We start from the raw sequence: 17,932 nt of genomic DNA, 5'->3' as shown, positions 1-17,932 counted from the left end.
TCGAGCAACAGTGAAGATTATTGAGATGCCGAATACATAAAATAATAAAAACTCCAAGGATGATGCTGCCAGACCCATGCCATATCATAGATAAGCAGACAGGAAATGAAATGGGATGACGGGAGGAACATACGAGTTGGGTGGAAGAAGGCATATATCATGAGCTAACCTGCTGGCTAGCTTTGTGTTGTAATATAGCTGACGCCAACCCCACAGGTCTAAACCTTCTATGAGCAGCTGCCCCTCGGATTGTTGGCTGTTTGATTTTGTGCAGGCAGTGAATAAGAGGATTATTAAACATGGCAATCACCAGTCTTACTGTAACAGTGTTAAGGTACTAGAAAAGCGCTTAAGGAATTAAGTGATTTTTGATTGTTTATGGGATTTAAGAGTAGCTTTGCTGTGTAAGTTGTATTTTGAGGGTTGTTTTAAACAGCGTGGCAGGAGACGTGCATATAACTAGCACCACTGGAGCAGTTTAAAATGAAAGGAAGAGACAGACAATGAGAAATAATATGGAATATGTAGTAAAGGTGAGAGTTAACATAACCATTTATAAAAAAACCTGTTCTACTCTCACTTCTCTCGCTCTGTTTTCCTGTGTCTGTCTCTCCTGCCCCCTCTCTCCCTTCTTTTCTTGCCCTTCTTTCTCCAGAGGCTGTTGAAAGGTAATGAGAGTACACACCCACTGTCTTTCATTATCAGCGATGCAGGTCTCTGCCTGCTCTCAGGGCAGCTGCCAGCCCCAAATATGTGAAAAGGAAAATTAATTGAAATAAAAATTTAAAAAAAAAAGGAAGAAAAACCCACTCCATCTATCCATCTCCTCACAGCTTGCTCATGAAACAAGGAGGGTTATTCTGGGTTTTATGTTAAATTAGATTAGAGAAGGATCAGATATGATAAGCATTTACAAATAACACCTGTGATGATCAGAGGTTAAAAATAGGTCATTGTGGTTTTTCACGGGTGTCTATATATATGTAGGGAAGTCATTTGCATTTATGTGAGAAGAAGTGAATATCGTGTTAGATAAGGCTGCACCTTAACACCAAACGTATTCTGATAAGGTAGATCTATACATCAGCCTACAGCATTCACAGACAGCAAGAAGAAGTCAAAATGGCATTTATTCTGCTCATCAGGCTGCCGGAGAAGGGGTACAGTTTCATTGTTCTCTCTCTGTCCCTATCTTTTTATGTCTGTCTCTTTCTCTTTCACTATGTATGTGTCTGAACTTGTCACATATTGGGTTTCTATTTTTATAGGCTTGCTGCTCCAATAGCTCTCTAATGAGGTGTAGTGTTTGGCCCCTTGTAGAGTGGCGCTCAATCCCCCACGAAGGCCTTTCTATTGAGGCTGCCACACACCCACACAGAGGAATCTTTACTCCTATGAAGTACTCTGCAACAATCTGTGTTAGAAACCAAAGATACATGAAATAGCATAAGTGCACGGATGTCAAAAGGGACATTAGTTCCATCCTTTACATTTTGTGACACACTTTCTGTGGGACACTATGTCATGTTTATAGTAACATTTAAAGGGTGTCTAAAACAGCAGTCTGAAGACTCACAGTGGCTCTGTGGTGAATGTCTCTTTCAGAACTCCATGAAGGTGATGTTCAAGTGCTTGTGGAAGAACTGTGAAAAGGTCCTCAGCACGTCCTCAGGTATCCAGCGACACATCCGCACCGTCCACCTGGGGTGAGTTGCAAGTCAAGCACACAGTGTTCAGTTATTGTCCTGAGATTCAGCAGACCCATTTACTGTGAAATATCAGCCACATTATTCACATCATTTATAGATGTGTAGTAAAATATTTTAAAAAACTATATTTTATACAGTATTTCAGAATATTTTAGATTCTCATGCTTTAGTGTTTACTTTATGCATAAAATCTCACTTGCTGCCTATTTGTTTGTATCATTCACTTAGAAACTATTTAGATTAACACACACACACACACACACACACACTGTATAATGATCATTATTATGACTCACATTGATAATCTTCATTAAGACATTGTCATTAGTTTAAAATATGTTTTTATTTGTATTTATCGTCTTGTTTTTTGAGATTGAGAAAACTTTTTATTATATATTTCTTTAATTATGTTTAATAAATTCTGTATTAGTTGACATTGACATTGATGATATCTTCTAGCACTGCAGACTTAGTTCTTCACTTTAATGAAGACTTTTACTGCCACTCTAGTAATTCTTTCTCTGCTTCTTTGGGGAAGTAATGTTAAACTTTGTGATTTAAATAGTGTGATAAGAAAAATCACACACATCTGACTAATTACAACTTGGATGGTGTCCACCTGCTTGCTCTTACCTCATACTAGCTAAGCTTGAATAAGAAGAGGAATGACACTTAAATATCAACAGCAATATGATATAAATGTGCAAAGTATCACACATCATATTGTATAAATAATGGGTCACATAGTGAGGTTTTCAACTATAAAGCACCAGTTTACCTATAGCATTTACCCACTGCTGCACATATACTTGAGATGAGAGGAGAGATTCCTACTGTTACTAAGGCTTACCAAGTATTAAATGAAGCTCATACAGTATTTGAAGAAAGAGGCCAGGTGTCCTCACAACCATTAGTCATGTCATCACCAGCCTGTTTGTCATTGACCTCCGCAGCACACTGGCTTTTACTGCCCCCTGCTGTTCTGAAGAGCAACTTTATTTTGGACATGCAGTATAAATGACAGCTATGCTTTTTTTTTTTTTTTTTTTTAATTTCACATCACAGGCAAAGACAGCATACATCTCATATCAGTATTTTCATAATTTTAATGTTTGTAATTTAATGCACTGTTTATTTTGATGTATTTTGGGTGAAATAGAAGCATTATTATTCACATGTGGGCCAAGTTGTCACCGACAAAGACAAAATAATTCTCTAAATAAATAAAAGCAAATCTAAAAATCTTTTTTTAAACTATACTAAAGACTAAGGTTAGATTACCCAAAATGAAATTATATATGACTGATAAATGGTATAAACATTATTCCCCTTTGTTTGTATATCCTCATTGTAAAGTATAGGCCCATTCAGCCAAGCTCTAACCCAAGCAACAGTCTATAGATTAATATTTCTTAGTGCCCTAGGACATGAGCCTCGAAATGGCTGCAGATGAGAGAGGTGAGTGGAGTTTCAAAAATTACGTGTTGACTGATACCCATATTTATGGATTTGAGATGAAAGGGAAAAATTTGTTTCATCTTAAAATACAACTTTATTGCCCACATAAAGAGTTCAAAGTTTACAATACCTAACGTTACTAGTGTGAGTGTCCATCAGAGTGTAAATGCTGTGCATCAACACAGCTGATGTGGTCAGAGCAGTTAGTTGAGCACAAGAACAGAGTGGCTGCATTAAAGTTTGTCAAGTCAAGATTTATTTGTAAAGCACATTTAAAAACAACCTCAGTTGTTCAGTTACAGTTACAGTACCGTTATTAAAATACAATATACTCATGCACAAATGTAATAATAAAAAAATAAATAATAATAAAAGGAATAGTAAAAACTCAAGTTAAAAACAAAAACACAAAAATCTGCAAAGTTTTCCAGGTAGATGAAACATGATCCCAAAAGCTGCTTAACCCAAAGCCCAAAAGTACAATGCAATATATGATTTCCCGAGCTAAACATTAAAGTGGAGCCAACATAAATGTAATAAGAGTTAGTAGTTTCTGTTGCTTCCCCGCAGGCGTAACAGTGACTCGGACTACAGCGATGGAGAGGAGGACTTCTACTACTCAGAGATCGAGGTCAACATGGACAGCCTCACAGAGGGCTTGTCCAACCTCACGCCCACCTCCCCGACCACAGCTGGTCCTCCGCCCGTCTTCCCTCCACCGCTCACAGATGTCCCTCACTCCGAACACATCAGCATGAACGGCTCGCAGAGCCACGTCCCGACACTGCTCAGCCAATCAGCTCCCTCCACGCTCTGCCACATCCGCACTGATCACGCCTACCAGGTAATTCATGCCACAAGACGGACATTGGACACGCACACATGTGCACTGCAATATCGATTAAAGCTGTAAAACTAAGACATTGAAAACACTGAAAACATTAAGCAGTCATTCCGTTACCAAGTCACAAGGCTTCAGATTTCTGCAGAGGCAGGTTTTGAGATCAGTGTAGAGAAAAAAAAGCTCTGAGGTGAGGCTGAATTACGTAACTCCTACACCAGTGTGGGAGTTTATATCAGGGTGAGAAAGAACAAAAACTTTTTTTTAAAGTTCAACCAAAGTTTACATACAAAATGAAGTCAGAATACTTTCTAGATCTAGTGGTATGTAGCAGTGAGGTTACTCATACCCCCCCCCCCCCCCCCCCCCCCGCCGCCCTTACTCCCTAGGTTTCATCACAAACTAACTGTAAAACCACAACAATTGTTACTTTCATGGGTTGTACATGCATTAAATCATACTTATAAATATTACATTCCATTTCTGCCAAGTCCATTCTGCTGGCTGCCACTAAATTCTACACACTGGACCTTCAAGTCCAAGAGATTTAACACTTAATCTGAACTGCTGAGTAGCAACTTTGCGTATTCATGCCTCCTCCCTCTCTCGTCTTTTTTCTTCCTCTTCATCTAACTTTACTGATTCATGTGCACTCCTAGCTTATATCCCTTTAGAGGTAATGAAATGGTTTCAGCTGGAAGAACACATTTGGCTAAAGTATAAATCTTTAAAATATTCAATATTGGATGCAGTCCTTCACAGTGGTGGAATTATTGAACTTTCAGTTGCCGTGACAGAAAACACACATAGAAATAGAGAAGCAGCCCCGTTTACTGTTTACTCAAGGTTGTTATGCCTTAAGAGGAAGTTGAGTGTGTGAGGGAGTGCAGTAGTAAACAGTGTTGTTTTGCGTGCGTGTATAAAGCACGTGCATATAACCGTGCTTGTCTGTTGGGAGGGGCTTAGGATAGAGAGGAGAGGGGAAGAGCTGCAGGAGGAGGGCTTATTTGATTTTTTTTATTTATTTATTTATTTGCCTTTTCCAGAACACTACCTTCCCAATCTTTAAATAACTCCAATTTTGCTCGGCTCTCTTTAAAACTTTCTGTGTCATTTTCTACAAGTGCCTGCCAGTAATCTAAAACTATAATTGTAATTTCACAAGTTTCCTGTTTATGTAAAATACTAAATTTTTGTGGTAGGCAGTTGTGATCTTGATGCACGATCAGCACAGTTCAAATTTAAAAATGGGGAAATTCCTTCCCTACTAAATATATAATCTCTTTTTTTCTGTATTCTCTTCCTGTCTGTTTCTGTCTGCACTTTTCCTGTCCCTCCTTGTTTCTGTCCATGGCTGTGTGGGGTGGTTGTCCATGTTCCAGGCCACTGCTCCAGTGAGTATCCCAGTGGGTCCCGAGCTGGCTGGGTTAGGCAGTGGTAGTGGGACCGGGCCTGGAACTGGGACTGGGACTGGAAATGGCATCAGTGTGTCGTGGCAGTCCCCTCCTGTCATTTTCAAAGGCATCCCGGTGAGTGAGGCATTGTCTCACGCCTTTTTATCCTAACCATGACTTCTCCTCTCCTGCTCTTTCCACTTGTAGTCATTTGAGCTTTTTGTCACTTTGACTTTTCTCTCTTCTTGCTTCTTCATACTATCGTCTTTTTATATAAAGAGGCATCATGTCGCTTCTTTATTTAGCACAATTCATTCAAAGGTGCTATTTAAAGTGCTTAACATATACTTAAGATAATAATGCTTAAAAACAAATGTGCATCTGTGTTCAGCACTGAATATATTGCATCATCATTCAACTGTATATGCTGTCCTTTTTTTAAGATGTATGCAATAATATATACACAGAATATAAATGAAAAATAAAGGTTGTGAACTTAAACCATTTAAATGAAAAGAAACATTACAATGCGTGTCACAAATGTCTAAACTCTGTAACATCTTCAGAGCTTTTAGCACACTGTTTCAAAGTCTGGGACTTAGGCTTAGGCAATATATTTTTTCATACATTCATACCTTCCTGACATTTTACCGGGATATGACGGTATTTGCATGGTAAAAATCTTAGCTTCTTGTGATATGTAATTTTAGGTATAAGGTATTGTCGAGTAGCAATGCATGGATCAGGATTTTTTTACCTGCACCCACCCGACCCCTTATGAAAGCCAATCCGCACCGCCCAACCTGCAAAAATATGTCAACCACCGGAACCCAACCTGATCCACAAGCCGTCAGCTGGGCAGAAAATACACTATGAATATGACAGCTTAGTAGAGGAACAAGGCAAAACTTCAGAGAGAAAACAACACTGTTTTATCTATTCATCTGGTACCACAGCAGAGAAACAGCTAAATAAATGTGAGGAGCAAAGTTACTGAAAGCCAAAAGATGAATATCACCTCAAACAAAGACAAGTCTAGCTAGTTTAATTCACCACAAACATACCAAGAAACAAATAACTCATATTTTGGGTAAAGTTTTCGGTGAAGTTAGACACTTTGAGTCACGTTTTCTGCAGTCTTCACTCACTGTGGAGTCAAGGAGTAAAAATATGGACAGTGCCACTTTGCCATTGCAACCCATATGGTGGTTGGAGAGGGGATTACATGCTGCCTTTCTCTGCTCGTCATAACCTCCAGGTTTACTTGGAGTCTGTATTTTTGACGGTATTTGAAATCATACTTTCGGGATTTCTAAATACCCTTGTGTACCGTTATACCGTGATACAGCCCAAGCTTACTGGGGCTATAATGGCTGAAGGCAGCATTGCCATGATTCAGCTTGTGGACTCATGGGATAGCCAGGAGACAGTCAGAGGAGCTGAGGGATGTAGGGTGAACATATTGGATCTTTAAAAGCATATCAGACGTACTCAGGCACAGAACTGTTTAAAGATTTACACACCAATAAAAGGATCTTATAATCAATCATGAAACTGACAGGCAACCACTGCAGAGACACAAAAAAATTATGTAATGTGAACTCTCCTGGTTGTAGATAAAACACATACCAATGAATTTTATATGAAGTGATTTTAAAATGTGGTGGATTTTTTTGTTTCTTTTCAAAACACCAGAAAGGAGGGCATCAAGATAGAAATCTGTAGCCAATGGCTTTGTCAGTGTGAGCAGCTTTTTTTCAGTTTTTTTAGATGATAAACATTTTTTACATACCTTATATAGGCATAAACATTTAGATTATAATCCAGTATGACGCCTAAGGTGTGTATGATATTTGTCCTGTTCTTTGCTCTACTTCAGTTACTAGTGTCTGTTTTACTACAGTGGTGTTGCAGAAGACTTTATACCATACTATACATATGCTGACATCTGAGACATCTATGCAGAGAAGTAATGTAGCTTGTGTCAGGTGGAGCTCCAATGCAAACTTGGATGTCATCCGTGTAATTGCGGCTACTTGTGCGTCCTGACAACATAGCCTGAACACTATATAGAACAGAGCTCCACAAGGTGATATTGTGGCTTTTGAAAGGCACTAAATAATTTTCTGCCAGGGACTGAGGCCAATTGACTTACCAGTTGTTTGCTTACCAGTATTCCACGTTGCACTGAGACACAAAAGAACAAGATAGAATAGAGATTTATTGTCAACACGTTCACAACTGTTACTAAAGCTGTGAACCAGTTGCAGTAATGAATGTAGTGAGTGTAAAATTTTACTGTCACAGCTCACAATAGAAAAGCTTGGTGGAGATGCTGGAGTTGGAGAGACAATGTTCCAGTATATGCAAGCTTTAATTATTGATCCAAGCTTCTCAATTTAGGTACAGATGCCTATACTATTTTATTAAACTTTTATAAGTTGGCAAAGTAGAACTTTTTGTATTTAATTCTCACAGGGAGAGAATCACGTTTGGAACTTTCTGTATAGCTGTTATTTTCCGAAAAGGACAGAAATGATATGTGGTGAAAACTTATTTCAAGAAGAGGGAGGAGCATAGGGTGCCTTATAAGAGAGGAGGAAGGTGCACACAGGTCTTTTATAGGATGTGCAGTCTGAAACAGATTGGATATTGCAAGGTGTTTGCAGGGGACAACGTAGCTAGGCAGCATCGGATTGTGGTCTGTACAAGTGACTTTGGAGGAAGAGAATGAAGGCAGAGCCAATGATCAAACAGTGGAAGCTGAAGAAGGAGTTCAGAGAGGAGTTAAGACAGGCACTGGGTGGTTATGAAAAGCTGGCTGGTTAACTACTATAGAAGTGGTGAGGGAGACAGCTAGGAAGGTACCTGGTGTGTCGTCTGGCCAGAGGAAGGAAGACAAGGAAACTTGGTAGTGGAATGAGGAAGTACAAGGAAGTATAAAGAGGAAGAGGTTGGCGAAGAAAAAGTGGGATATCCAGAGAGACAAGACATAAACATAGACATAAATAGACAAGGGAACAAGGAGATGCGGCACAAGGCGAAGACAGCGGTGGCAAAGGCTGAGGAAAAGTCACTTGAGTTGAGTAGATTAAGGTTGGTGTGCAGAGCTGTAATAATTACAGAGGTATAAAGTTGATCAGCCACAGCATGAAGTTATGGGAAAGAATAGTTGGAGCTAGGTTGTGAGGAGAGGTTATGATCAGTGAACAGCAGGTTTCATGCCTGGATGGAGCAGTACAGATGAAATGTTTGCTTTGAAAATGTTGACGGAGAAGTATCGAGAAGGTTAGAAGGAGTTGCATTGTGTCTTTGTGGATCTAGAGAAAGCATTGGACAGGGTACGGAGAGAGGATGTGTGATATGTGTGAAGGAATTCAGGAGTGGCAGAGAAGTATGTAAGAGGGATATGTGTGAGGACAGTGTGACAGCGGTGAGGTGTGTGGTTGGTTGGTTGGTTGGTTGGAGTGACGGATAGGTTCAATGTGGAGGTGGGATTACATCCAGGATCGGCTCTGAGCCCTTTCTTGTTTGCAGTGGTGATGGACAGGTTGACGGACAAGATCGGGCAGCAGTCTCCGTGGACTGTGACAACATTGTGATCTGTTGTGGGAGTAGGGAGCAGGTTGGAGAGAGCCTGAAGAAGTGGATGTATGCACTGGAGAGAAGAGGAATGAAAGTCAGTAGGAGCAAGATGGAATACATGTGCATGAAAGGTGAAGATGCAAGGATTAGAGGTGGCCAAGGTGGATGAGTTTAAATACTTGGGATCAACTGTACAAAGTAACGGTGAGTAGGGCTGGGTGATTATGGCAAAAATCAAAAAGTCACGATTCATTGAACTTTTAACCTCGATTACGATTAATGAACCATTATCTCCACCCTTGATGAATAATTATGTATTTTCAATTTCTTTTGTTTTGTATTTTACACTGCTGCCCTCACATGATATTTTGTGATATTTTCACACATATCTTTAGGGAGTGAACATAATGATGTTTTAAGGTGTGACACTGTGGTTAATGTCTAGTTTACTTGATTAAACTATGAAAAAATCATGGTTTGGGTTAAAATGATCACTGGAGAGTGGAGACAAGTTTTCAAATTCTTTAAAGATATGCAACCTTCACTGTCATGGCAACAGTGGACACCACGATTAATTGACATGAGCAAGATTAAGTCGATTAGAGTTTCTAAATGTCGGTTTTGATTATTGTTCGATTAATTGCCCAGCCCTAACGGTGAGTGTGGATGAGGGGTGAAGTATAGAGTGCAGGCAGGGTGGAGTGAGTGGAGAAGGTCCAGCAAGAGGAAGTGGTGAGGATGGACAATATTAGGAATGAGGATTTTAGAGGGACAGCTCAGGTTAGATGTCTTGAGACAAAGTGAGACAGGTGAGATTGAGATGGTTCAGATGTGTGTAGGAGAGATGCTGGTTATTTTGGGAGAAGGATGATTAAAATGGAGCTGGTAGGCAAGAGGAGCAGAGGAAGGCCAAAGAGCAGGTTTATAGATATGAGTGAGGGAAGATATGCAGGTGGATGCCAGAGTGTACTTTTCAAATAGACCAGACACAACAAGCCTACACTGTCTGAAGTATATTGAACAACACACTTATGATGTCTTTTCACCTCTGCAGGGGCCTGTGACTCACGTTCGGACAATTAGCATTGGAGAAAAGCGGCAACCGGCAGCCAGCACACACACCACTGTTAACAAGAACCATGCTTTAATAACACCAGCACCTAAATCAACACCAGGAAGCAGGTATGTAGCAGCCATTTGAAGTCCCAACCAACAAGAATCTGCATTGCTGTTCATGTCTTTGATCATTTCATCATATATCAGATCAAATTTTTAAAAAGTACTGCAGTTATATGAAATCATCAATGTCGGGCTGTACCACTTCATACACGTGCATGCATTTAGATGCCTTCAGTTGAATTTACATACAAGTGTTTTTTGGCCTCTTGATTTCTGTGTGCATACCCTTATGCTGTCACATCTGCTGTTACCAAGGAAACCTCGTGGGGAGGCGAAGAAGTGCCGAAAGGTGTACGGCATGGAGAAGAGAGACATGTGGTGCACAGCCTGTCGCTGGAAGAAGGCCTGTCAGAGATTCACCGATTAATCCTGTCCCCTTTCTCTGTCCGTGAGATGAGCTCTGGCTCTTTCCGGTGGAACAGCGAGGTGGACTATTTCACTGAGGATAGTTCTTCATGAAGGGGCTCTCAGTGTTTGTTCCTCCAGTCCAGCAGGGGGTTCGCTTTCTCTCTTTTTCCATTTCCAAACACAAAGAGAAAATCAAAGTGGCAGGTATAAACAAACAAAAACAAAAAAATCTGAACTTTTTGGAGACTTTTTTAAAAGACTGAGACACTTTCACTCAGTTGATGAATAAGGAAAAAAGAAACATTTAATTTGGATTTTGAACCTTCTTGTTTGATTTTTCACAGCCGCGACTAAAGGCGATGTTTAAAGACTACAGATAAGCTTTTTGGTATACTCTGTTGTTCATTATAGGAGCATCATGTAAGCTACTGTTTATGGGCTGGATCATGACTCTTTTTTTAAGGTTCAAGGGTTAACACCAGATTTGCTCAATAAGACCTCTGTAGCATATCTCTTTCTCAATGTCACTGTTTAAGGGACAGCAAACCTACCAAAGGCAAAATGCCTATTCAATATGAACCAACAGTTTAGGTGTAAGCGCTATCCCAATCTAACATCACTGTCTTCTGCAGCCTTAACAGATATTAACCGTATGTCTGAATACATATTGCTTAATATCTAATATATGTTCAGTACAGCCAGCTATACTTTTTCCAGTTTTGCAAAGATGCACAAATCTGTCACACAAAGTGGTACAAAATGTTTCCCATTGACTTTCCAAAATATTTTCTCAAGATGTACACAATATATGAATATATATTTCCCTCTTTTCTATACTTATACCCTAGAGATATGCACCTTGATGAAATAAGTTGTCTTTTTGAGTGTCACTGTAACCACAGCGTATGCCTGAGAGTGGAAACCTATTTCTTATATAGAGTTTATTTTCAGCGATGAGTTGCTGAAGCAACTAGCAGTTGCACTGTGCAATCAGCAGGATTACAGCATTTAATAATGTCTTTCTTGCTTTGATGTTGTCATTGTTATTAAGATGAGTTCAGGCAGAAAGGCTCAGTTTTTTTTCCTTTGACAGCTGATGTTCTTAAAAGAGATTGTTTACCACAATGAATGATAACTGCCCTTGGAAACTTTAACTTTCTGACTGATGTATGTTGTACATTGGTGAGTAACAAAGATCGTAACCTAACAATCACTACCTGATAATATGTCAGGCATTTTTGTCATTTATTACAGTTTGTTATGGAGCGGTTACCCAATCTTTAATCTTTAAAAAAAACAAAAAAACAATTAGCATTAACCAGCAAGGCATCATTGGTGGATATTAGACTTAACAGGAACCAAGACTGTTTCCTGTGTTTTTAGTAGATATGTGTTTATTCCTTTTAGAATCGTCACTCTGGTGTAACATTTGAAAATGAGAAGAGAAAATCAAACTAAGTCAGTGCAGAGCAGCTGTGTTGGTGGTTGATTGTATACTGACTTATGTTGTGTAGCAAAAGTTCTACCAAAGTGGAGTTTTACTTTTTAGAATAGGCCTGTAATAATAGAGAGCAGGCCAACTTTCCCAATCTTTAGATAAAATGTAGGTGGTAGATTTTTAGATAGAATTCTTAATTACAAAGCCCAAATGTGTTACATGTTTTGTATTCAAATTAGGTGCCTAAGATACACAACAGGGGGGGAAAAAGGCAAAGTCAGTGGTAATATTAAAGATATTTAAACTTTAGGAGAAGTTCTTTTTTTTTAAATGCTGAAAAACAACCGAAAACAGAAATTCAGTGAAAAAAGTCAACTAGTTATTCTCGGCAGGCCTCAAATTGAAGCCTTGCAGGGGAAGTTTATTTGTAATTGGCTAGAAAACACTGATAGAAAACTTGGAGATTATCTCTCATCGGTGATTTAAGTAGAAGACCACCAGTAGTCATATTTAAGAATATGGGTGCCAGTCGTTAAGAAAAAAAAGATCTGATTATTTTTCTAATTGTACATCCAGAGATCCCCAGAAGAATGTTAGATTTTTTCCCAAATTTTCTGCGCTGATCTTTTCAAGGTGATAACCTGCGTCCCATAAACCATGGAATCAATTAATTTATATAGCCCAAAATTTCAAATTGGCCTCAAAAGGTTTTACAGTCCTTCCAACATACAAAAACCCTGAATTCTGTTAAAGAATCCACATGTACAGAAAAAAAACATTTTAGTGGTTTTTATTTTTCTGATCTTGCTTCAGAGGTAACGTCATGACAGAAGAGAATCACTTTTGTGCTCTTTTGTGACCAGCTTTTTGAATGTAATTTCTGCTACATGTCCTATTTTCTAAGCGCTCCTGACCCAATCTGATCACCATAGCAACGTATGACAAACACGCACACACAAACACAGAGGGCCTGTCTCTTCATTTCTGAGCGCCGTTTCTTTCAGCAGACACCTTGACTGAAGTACAGTGCGACTTTAGACCTCTGTCGCCATAGAAACACCTGTACTTTCCTCCGTCGCCAGGGTCACTTATGCAGTCTGCTGTTGGCTGATACCATGTTATAGGCGTCAGGTTATCGCTTCCAGATGAAAGCTCAGAAGCCTATTAATTGATCGCTTTAATATTAATAATATTTCATTTAGTTCCCATTACTGACCACCACCATATTGTTCTGGAAATGTTTTTGGATTCATTATCCTGCCTGTAAAAGCGTTTATTCCAGTGGCATCCCAGATAAGCTAGGTCTGCCTCTCTCTCTTCTTGTGAGAGCGATCTGTGAGGCCTCTTCCGGTCAGAAAACTTCACAAAGTGCCAATGAAAAGAACATAAAAAGGAAAGGTATACTGACCTAATAAAATTGCACTACGCTGCACTGCGCAAATACATGTTTTTATACATGGACGTTTTATATACACACATTTTGAAGTGATTTTTTTTCTTTCTTTTTTTTTTTTTCCTTTTTTTTCAGAGGGGGCTGAAGGGGTGTCGTCACTGCCCGATGGAATAAATGGGGTGTCAGGGATAGAGGTCGTGCACCTCTGTGGTCCCCCATTATTAATTCTTGACAGTTCATGTCTTGCTCTCTGTGTCAGATTTATTGAACATACCATAGTGGTGCTGGCAGTTTTAGAAGTGTGGTACTGGGAAGCACAGTGTGGTACTTAAGTAGTCAGTCACTTTGCCTCTCCTTGGAGAAGTGCCAAGGGCCGAAAGCAGCACCCACCTTGTCTCAGTGATGGGAAAACATCCGTCTCAGTCAGTGGCTCCACATTATCTTCTGAATAGCAGATGCTTTTATAATGTTTTATTGCCTGGAGTTTCTTCACAACACACATTTTACACCATAAAGAAAATCTTTGTGCTTCCTTTACCTAAATAACAAAAAAAACAAGAAAAAAACAAATTCCTGCTTATTTCCATTTTACTGAGCTGAGATAATAACTGTGTAGATGCTGTTATTAGTGCTGGATACCACTTTTATATTACTGTTATCTCTGGTTTGGTCTTTGCTAGAGTGTCAAATGCAACCCATCAGGTGTCTCTCCATCCTCAGTGTAAGCACTTTTAGATTCCACCAGCAAGGTTAGAGGCCAATGCTATTTGCTGGCAGTGAATGGGGCTATTAGCTAATGTTAAGCTAACAGGTTCCAGTGCTTTCCAGCCACTATTTCACCTTTTTTTTACGTGCTCAAAACTGGTCAGTGACAATTATGGCCCACAGTGCAAACTGGGTTCATCATGGCCAGAACGAACTTTGGGTACAAAGTTGTTCTTGTGCACAAATCTTGGACATTTTTGTAAAAAACAAAAAACAAAAAATGAATTAGAGCTTTCACTGAGAACATGAGATGGAGATTGAACCTGGTTGTTCATGGGTGTGCAGGGAGGGTGAGGGAGAGTTACGGTTGATGGAAAGCGGACGCGAGATGCACAGTGACGATTATAGATGGATTCGCAGTTTCAGGGCTTTCTTGTACATATGCAAAATAAAGAGAATCCGTGAGGCTTTTTCATATATTGTTGTTATTTTTTTTGTTGATGTTTCTCTGTTTATATGAAAAGGAAACTTTTTTTTTTTACATTACAGTTGCTCAGAATTTTTTTTCTTTCTTTAAAAAAAAAAAAAAAAAGTCGATTGAGAAGCTATAGTGAACATAACACGTTAAGATTCAATGTATATTGTAGCTTAGTGGCAAAGGGGAGAAAAACAAAACCTGTTGAATGTAAAACCTTCAAAAAGAAATGTCTTTTTTTGTTGTTGTTGTTATATTTGCTGGCTAGTTCGTACTGCCTGTAGTGAACCTATAACACATCCTGATTTTTTTGGTATCCAAATCGTTTAACACCCACAGACAGCTGTCGCCACACTGCTATGTCATATCAAATAACACAACCATGCAGTATTGCTTTACTATCTTACTTTGTGCAATGAGATGCTTTATCATGGAACAAGAATTAACTCGAGCTTTTGGTGACATCTGGGCTACTCGTTGATCTGTCTTTTCTCCCTGCCAAATAATCATTTATCTGATGACGTGTGGTTATTGTTGTCCTGGATGTTGTTTGTGGTTGTGATGTTAAGTTGTTGTTAGGCAGGATAACTTTCAACCTTTTTATTCACAATGAAAAAAATCCTAACATTGTGGGAATCTTTATCCTGCCCTGCACATTCCAACAGACAGCACGCTTTTAGTGTCTTCCAGTTGTTTTTCCTAATCAACATTTCTTTCCCATTTCCTTTTCACTACAGTGATTTTTCTCTGATCACCTTTTCTTTTCCACCTGCTGTTCTTTGTGCTATCCAGCTTTACTGTGGTCCCACCCAAGCCTTTACCCAGTATATTAAGCTAACTAAACCCTTGAAATGTGCATCAAAAAGCCTTTGTTTTTTTCCAAATATGTCAAAATGTATGTGCTGCTTCTTTTTTTTTTTTTTTAAATGTCAGTTTTCATTTTTGTGTAAACCAGCAGCAGCAGCAAAGCCAATGGATCTCCTTCCAAATCAAATGTAAAGCATTGCAATGGCAGCTCCACTCACTTCTCTGCTTCTTCTACTGTGCTCTTATTGTTCATTCAGGCTTTTTATCCTGTCTGTCTAATTTCGACGACCATTTCTTTTCTCTGGTTGAATTTTTACTGAGCCTGACACTGGCTGGTATGAAAACTGACTTTAGCTTTTTTTGTTTTGTTTGTTTGTTTTTGGTTTCTCATTGATTGATTGATTGATTGATTGATTGATTGATTGTCTGGTTGAGTTTGAGGTTGTTTTGCATGTCTAGCATCGCTTCCCCCTCTCTCCCCCGTTCTTTCTTGTTAGGAGATACAACACTGAAGGGTTTTATGTGTTAGATTTCCCTCCTTTCAGTAACTGATAACCCCAAGGCTGATTTAGTCTGTTTCCCTCTAAATGAAAAGATGCTCATTGCAGCATAACACAAAGACACACAGAGACACACAGACACACAGTGCTAAATGCATTTTGAGGGAAAATGTGATGTCAGCCTTAGTGTCTTCACTGGAGGGCAAGATTTCTCCTGTGTGTGGGCTCAGCCTCTGGTTTTCATCAGCAGTCCCACGCACACGGAGGAAGCACTTTCTGAGGAGTGGTGCACTCAAGGAGTATTTGTGTGAATGTCAAGCCTATGAGTAGTGCTTGAAAAGATGGATGACCATGTATGATGCTGATAATGTGATCTATGTGATGTAATGTGACGGAAAGAAAATAAAACTGAATGGAAGAAGTCTGCTGTCAGATTATTTATGTATGTATGTAGGTGGATGAATGAAACTAGACTCATTCCTCTGCGTCTACTCTTTTTTACTTGTATATTCTGCCCCCATGTGGCCAGCAGCTGGTTATGACATCAGAAATGTGGGGAGATAACAAAAAGCACAGCACACATTGGTCACTTCTTTACAGCAGCAATTTCAAAATTTATTGAGACTGATTGGCTTTTGCAAATAATAGTCAAGCTAAGTCTTCCACTAAACATGAAGTTAGAAAGAGGCTTGGACCGCCGGTAGGCCAGCCCCAACATCAAAACAGGAGGCTCATGGTTGACTGTAAAAATGTTTTGTGATCAGTACTATCAACCGAAAAAAAAATATCTGCACAAGAGCACTTAATCTGCCCAAAACAAAACAGGTGTAAAAACAGGACAGGTTTTTTTGATTATTTAACACATTTTGTTACAAACACAGGTTTATGATAATCATCAATATAAAGTCAGTATCATATTGAACAATATTCCCAATGAAAATAAACAAACCTCAAGCTTCAAGTGCGACCTTTTACAAATTAAAGACCCTCTGAAACTTGAGAGAGAAAATAAATAATATATAATAGTAATATAAATTCATATATATGAAGGTATACACACATCACTCTTAATAGAAGAACAAAATCTAAAGTAAAAAGCGCCAATTTTGAAATATAGTATAATATAGATATACCCATATCTATGGCTTCATGATTTGCACGTGTGAATCAAGCTATACAGGCTAAATGAGGATTGCAATTTGTACACGTCTAAGAATACCCATATTCATCTGCAATAGAGCAAACAGTTCCAGTTTTGCATCGTGTGGAATGAGACAGTTGTGTGCAGATGCCGAAGACGTAGCTTTGGTTTGACAAAATGAACACAGGCATGCAGTTAAGACCACAGAATCAGGGCACAAAAGGTCATCAACACACGGTGGGAAGGAGAATCTAGACGCCCATCATGATTTGTCTCTTTGAAGTTTCAGCCTCTAAAACATTTTTTTCTTTTTTTCTTTTTTTTTTTGCACCTCTAATCTGATCAGTCACATCTCAGCAATCTCTTATCTGTAGATACAAATGTTCAGTCATCCCTTGGACGCAAACACTCTCACAAGCACACAGGTGAAATGTCATTGAGGCACATATTGAGGGGTTGATGGCAGACGTTTTCCTGAAGTACAACCCAGTATGAGGAAGAAGACGTACAGTACAGATCGTGAAAAGAGCGCCGGGGCCCGGGAGGGAGAGAGAGAGAAAGGGAGGGGGGAGTCACACACACACACATCCAGACGTCTCTCAGTGGCCAGAACAGCACCACAGGACTGAGATTTGTCACTGATCATGGGCTCCTTCCACACCCACCATTAACATTCATAAAAATCCAACCCCATTGTCTTTATTTCTTTTTAACCACCCCCAAAAAATTACAACTATTTGTAAATGGGTCAAACAAACAAAACAATAAATAATACCAGAAAAATGAAATAAAGATAGTTGCCAGGCATGAAGAAAGCATCAAAAATCGCATCATACTGAGAGTTTCTCAGTGGGGGATCATGAGAAGTGCAGTCTATGGCACTGATAGCAGAGAGGCCTGATGTGTGCAACCGGCACTGGCAACAAAATGTTTCCCAGAGTTCCTGCTACAGAGCTCAC

General features: G+C 39.3%; 1 protein-coding gene across 2 annotated transcripts in view; it reads left to right on the top strand.

Annotated features, from left to right (window-relative positions):
* Positions 1-16,253, top strand: part of slc2a4rg (SLC2A4 regulator) — a 45,995-nt gene extending 29,742 nt beyond the window's left edge. Inside the window, exons 5-9 of one of the 2 annotated variants that reach the window (XM_053317135.1) lie at positions 1,606-1,706; positions 3,738-4,011; positions 5,391-5,537; positions 10,042-10,169; positions 10,422-16,253. In XM_053317135.1, coding sequence (XP_053173110.1) covers positions 1,606-1,706; positions 3,738-4,011; positions 5,391-5,537; positions 10,042-10,169; positions 10,422-10,533 — 762 coding nt within the window. In that variant the 3' untranslated portion in view covers positions 10,534-16,253. The remainder of the gene's footprint in view (positions 1-1,605; positions 1,707-3,737; positions 4,012-5,390; positions 5,538-10,041; positions 10,170-10,421) is intronic. The other variant, XM_053317136.1, reaches the window with a different exon arrangement.
* Positions 16,254-17,932: the final 1,679 nt, after the last annotated feature.

Source organism: Scomber japonicus, chromosome 4, assembly GCF_027409825.1.
Source record: "Scomber japonicus isolate fScoJap1 chromosome 4, fScoJap1.pri, whole genome shotgun sequence".
NCBI classification, from domain to species: domain Eukaryota; kingdom Metazoa; phylum Chordata; class Actinopteri; order Scombriformes; family Scombridae; genus Scomber; species Scomber japonicus.
The sequence above is the reverse complement of the archived record's forward strand: the minus strand, read 5'-3'. Positions and strand labels throughout refer to the sequence as shown.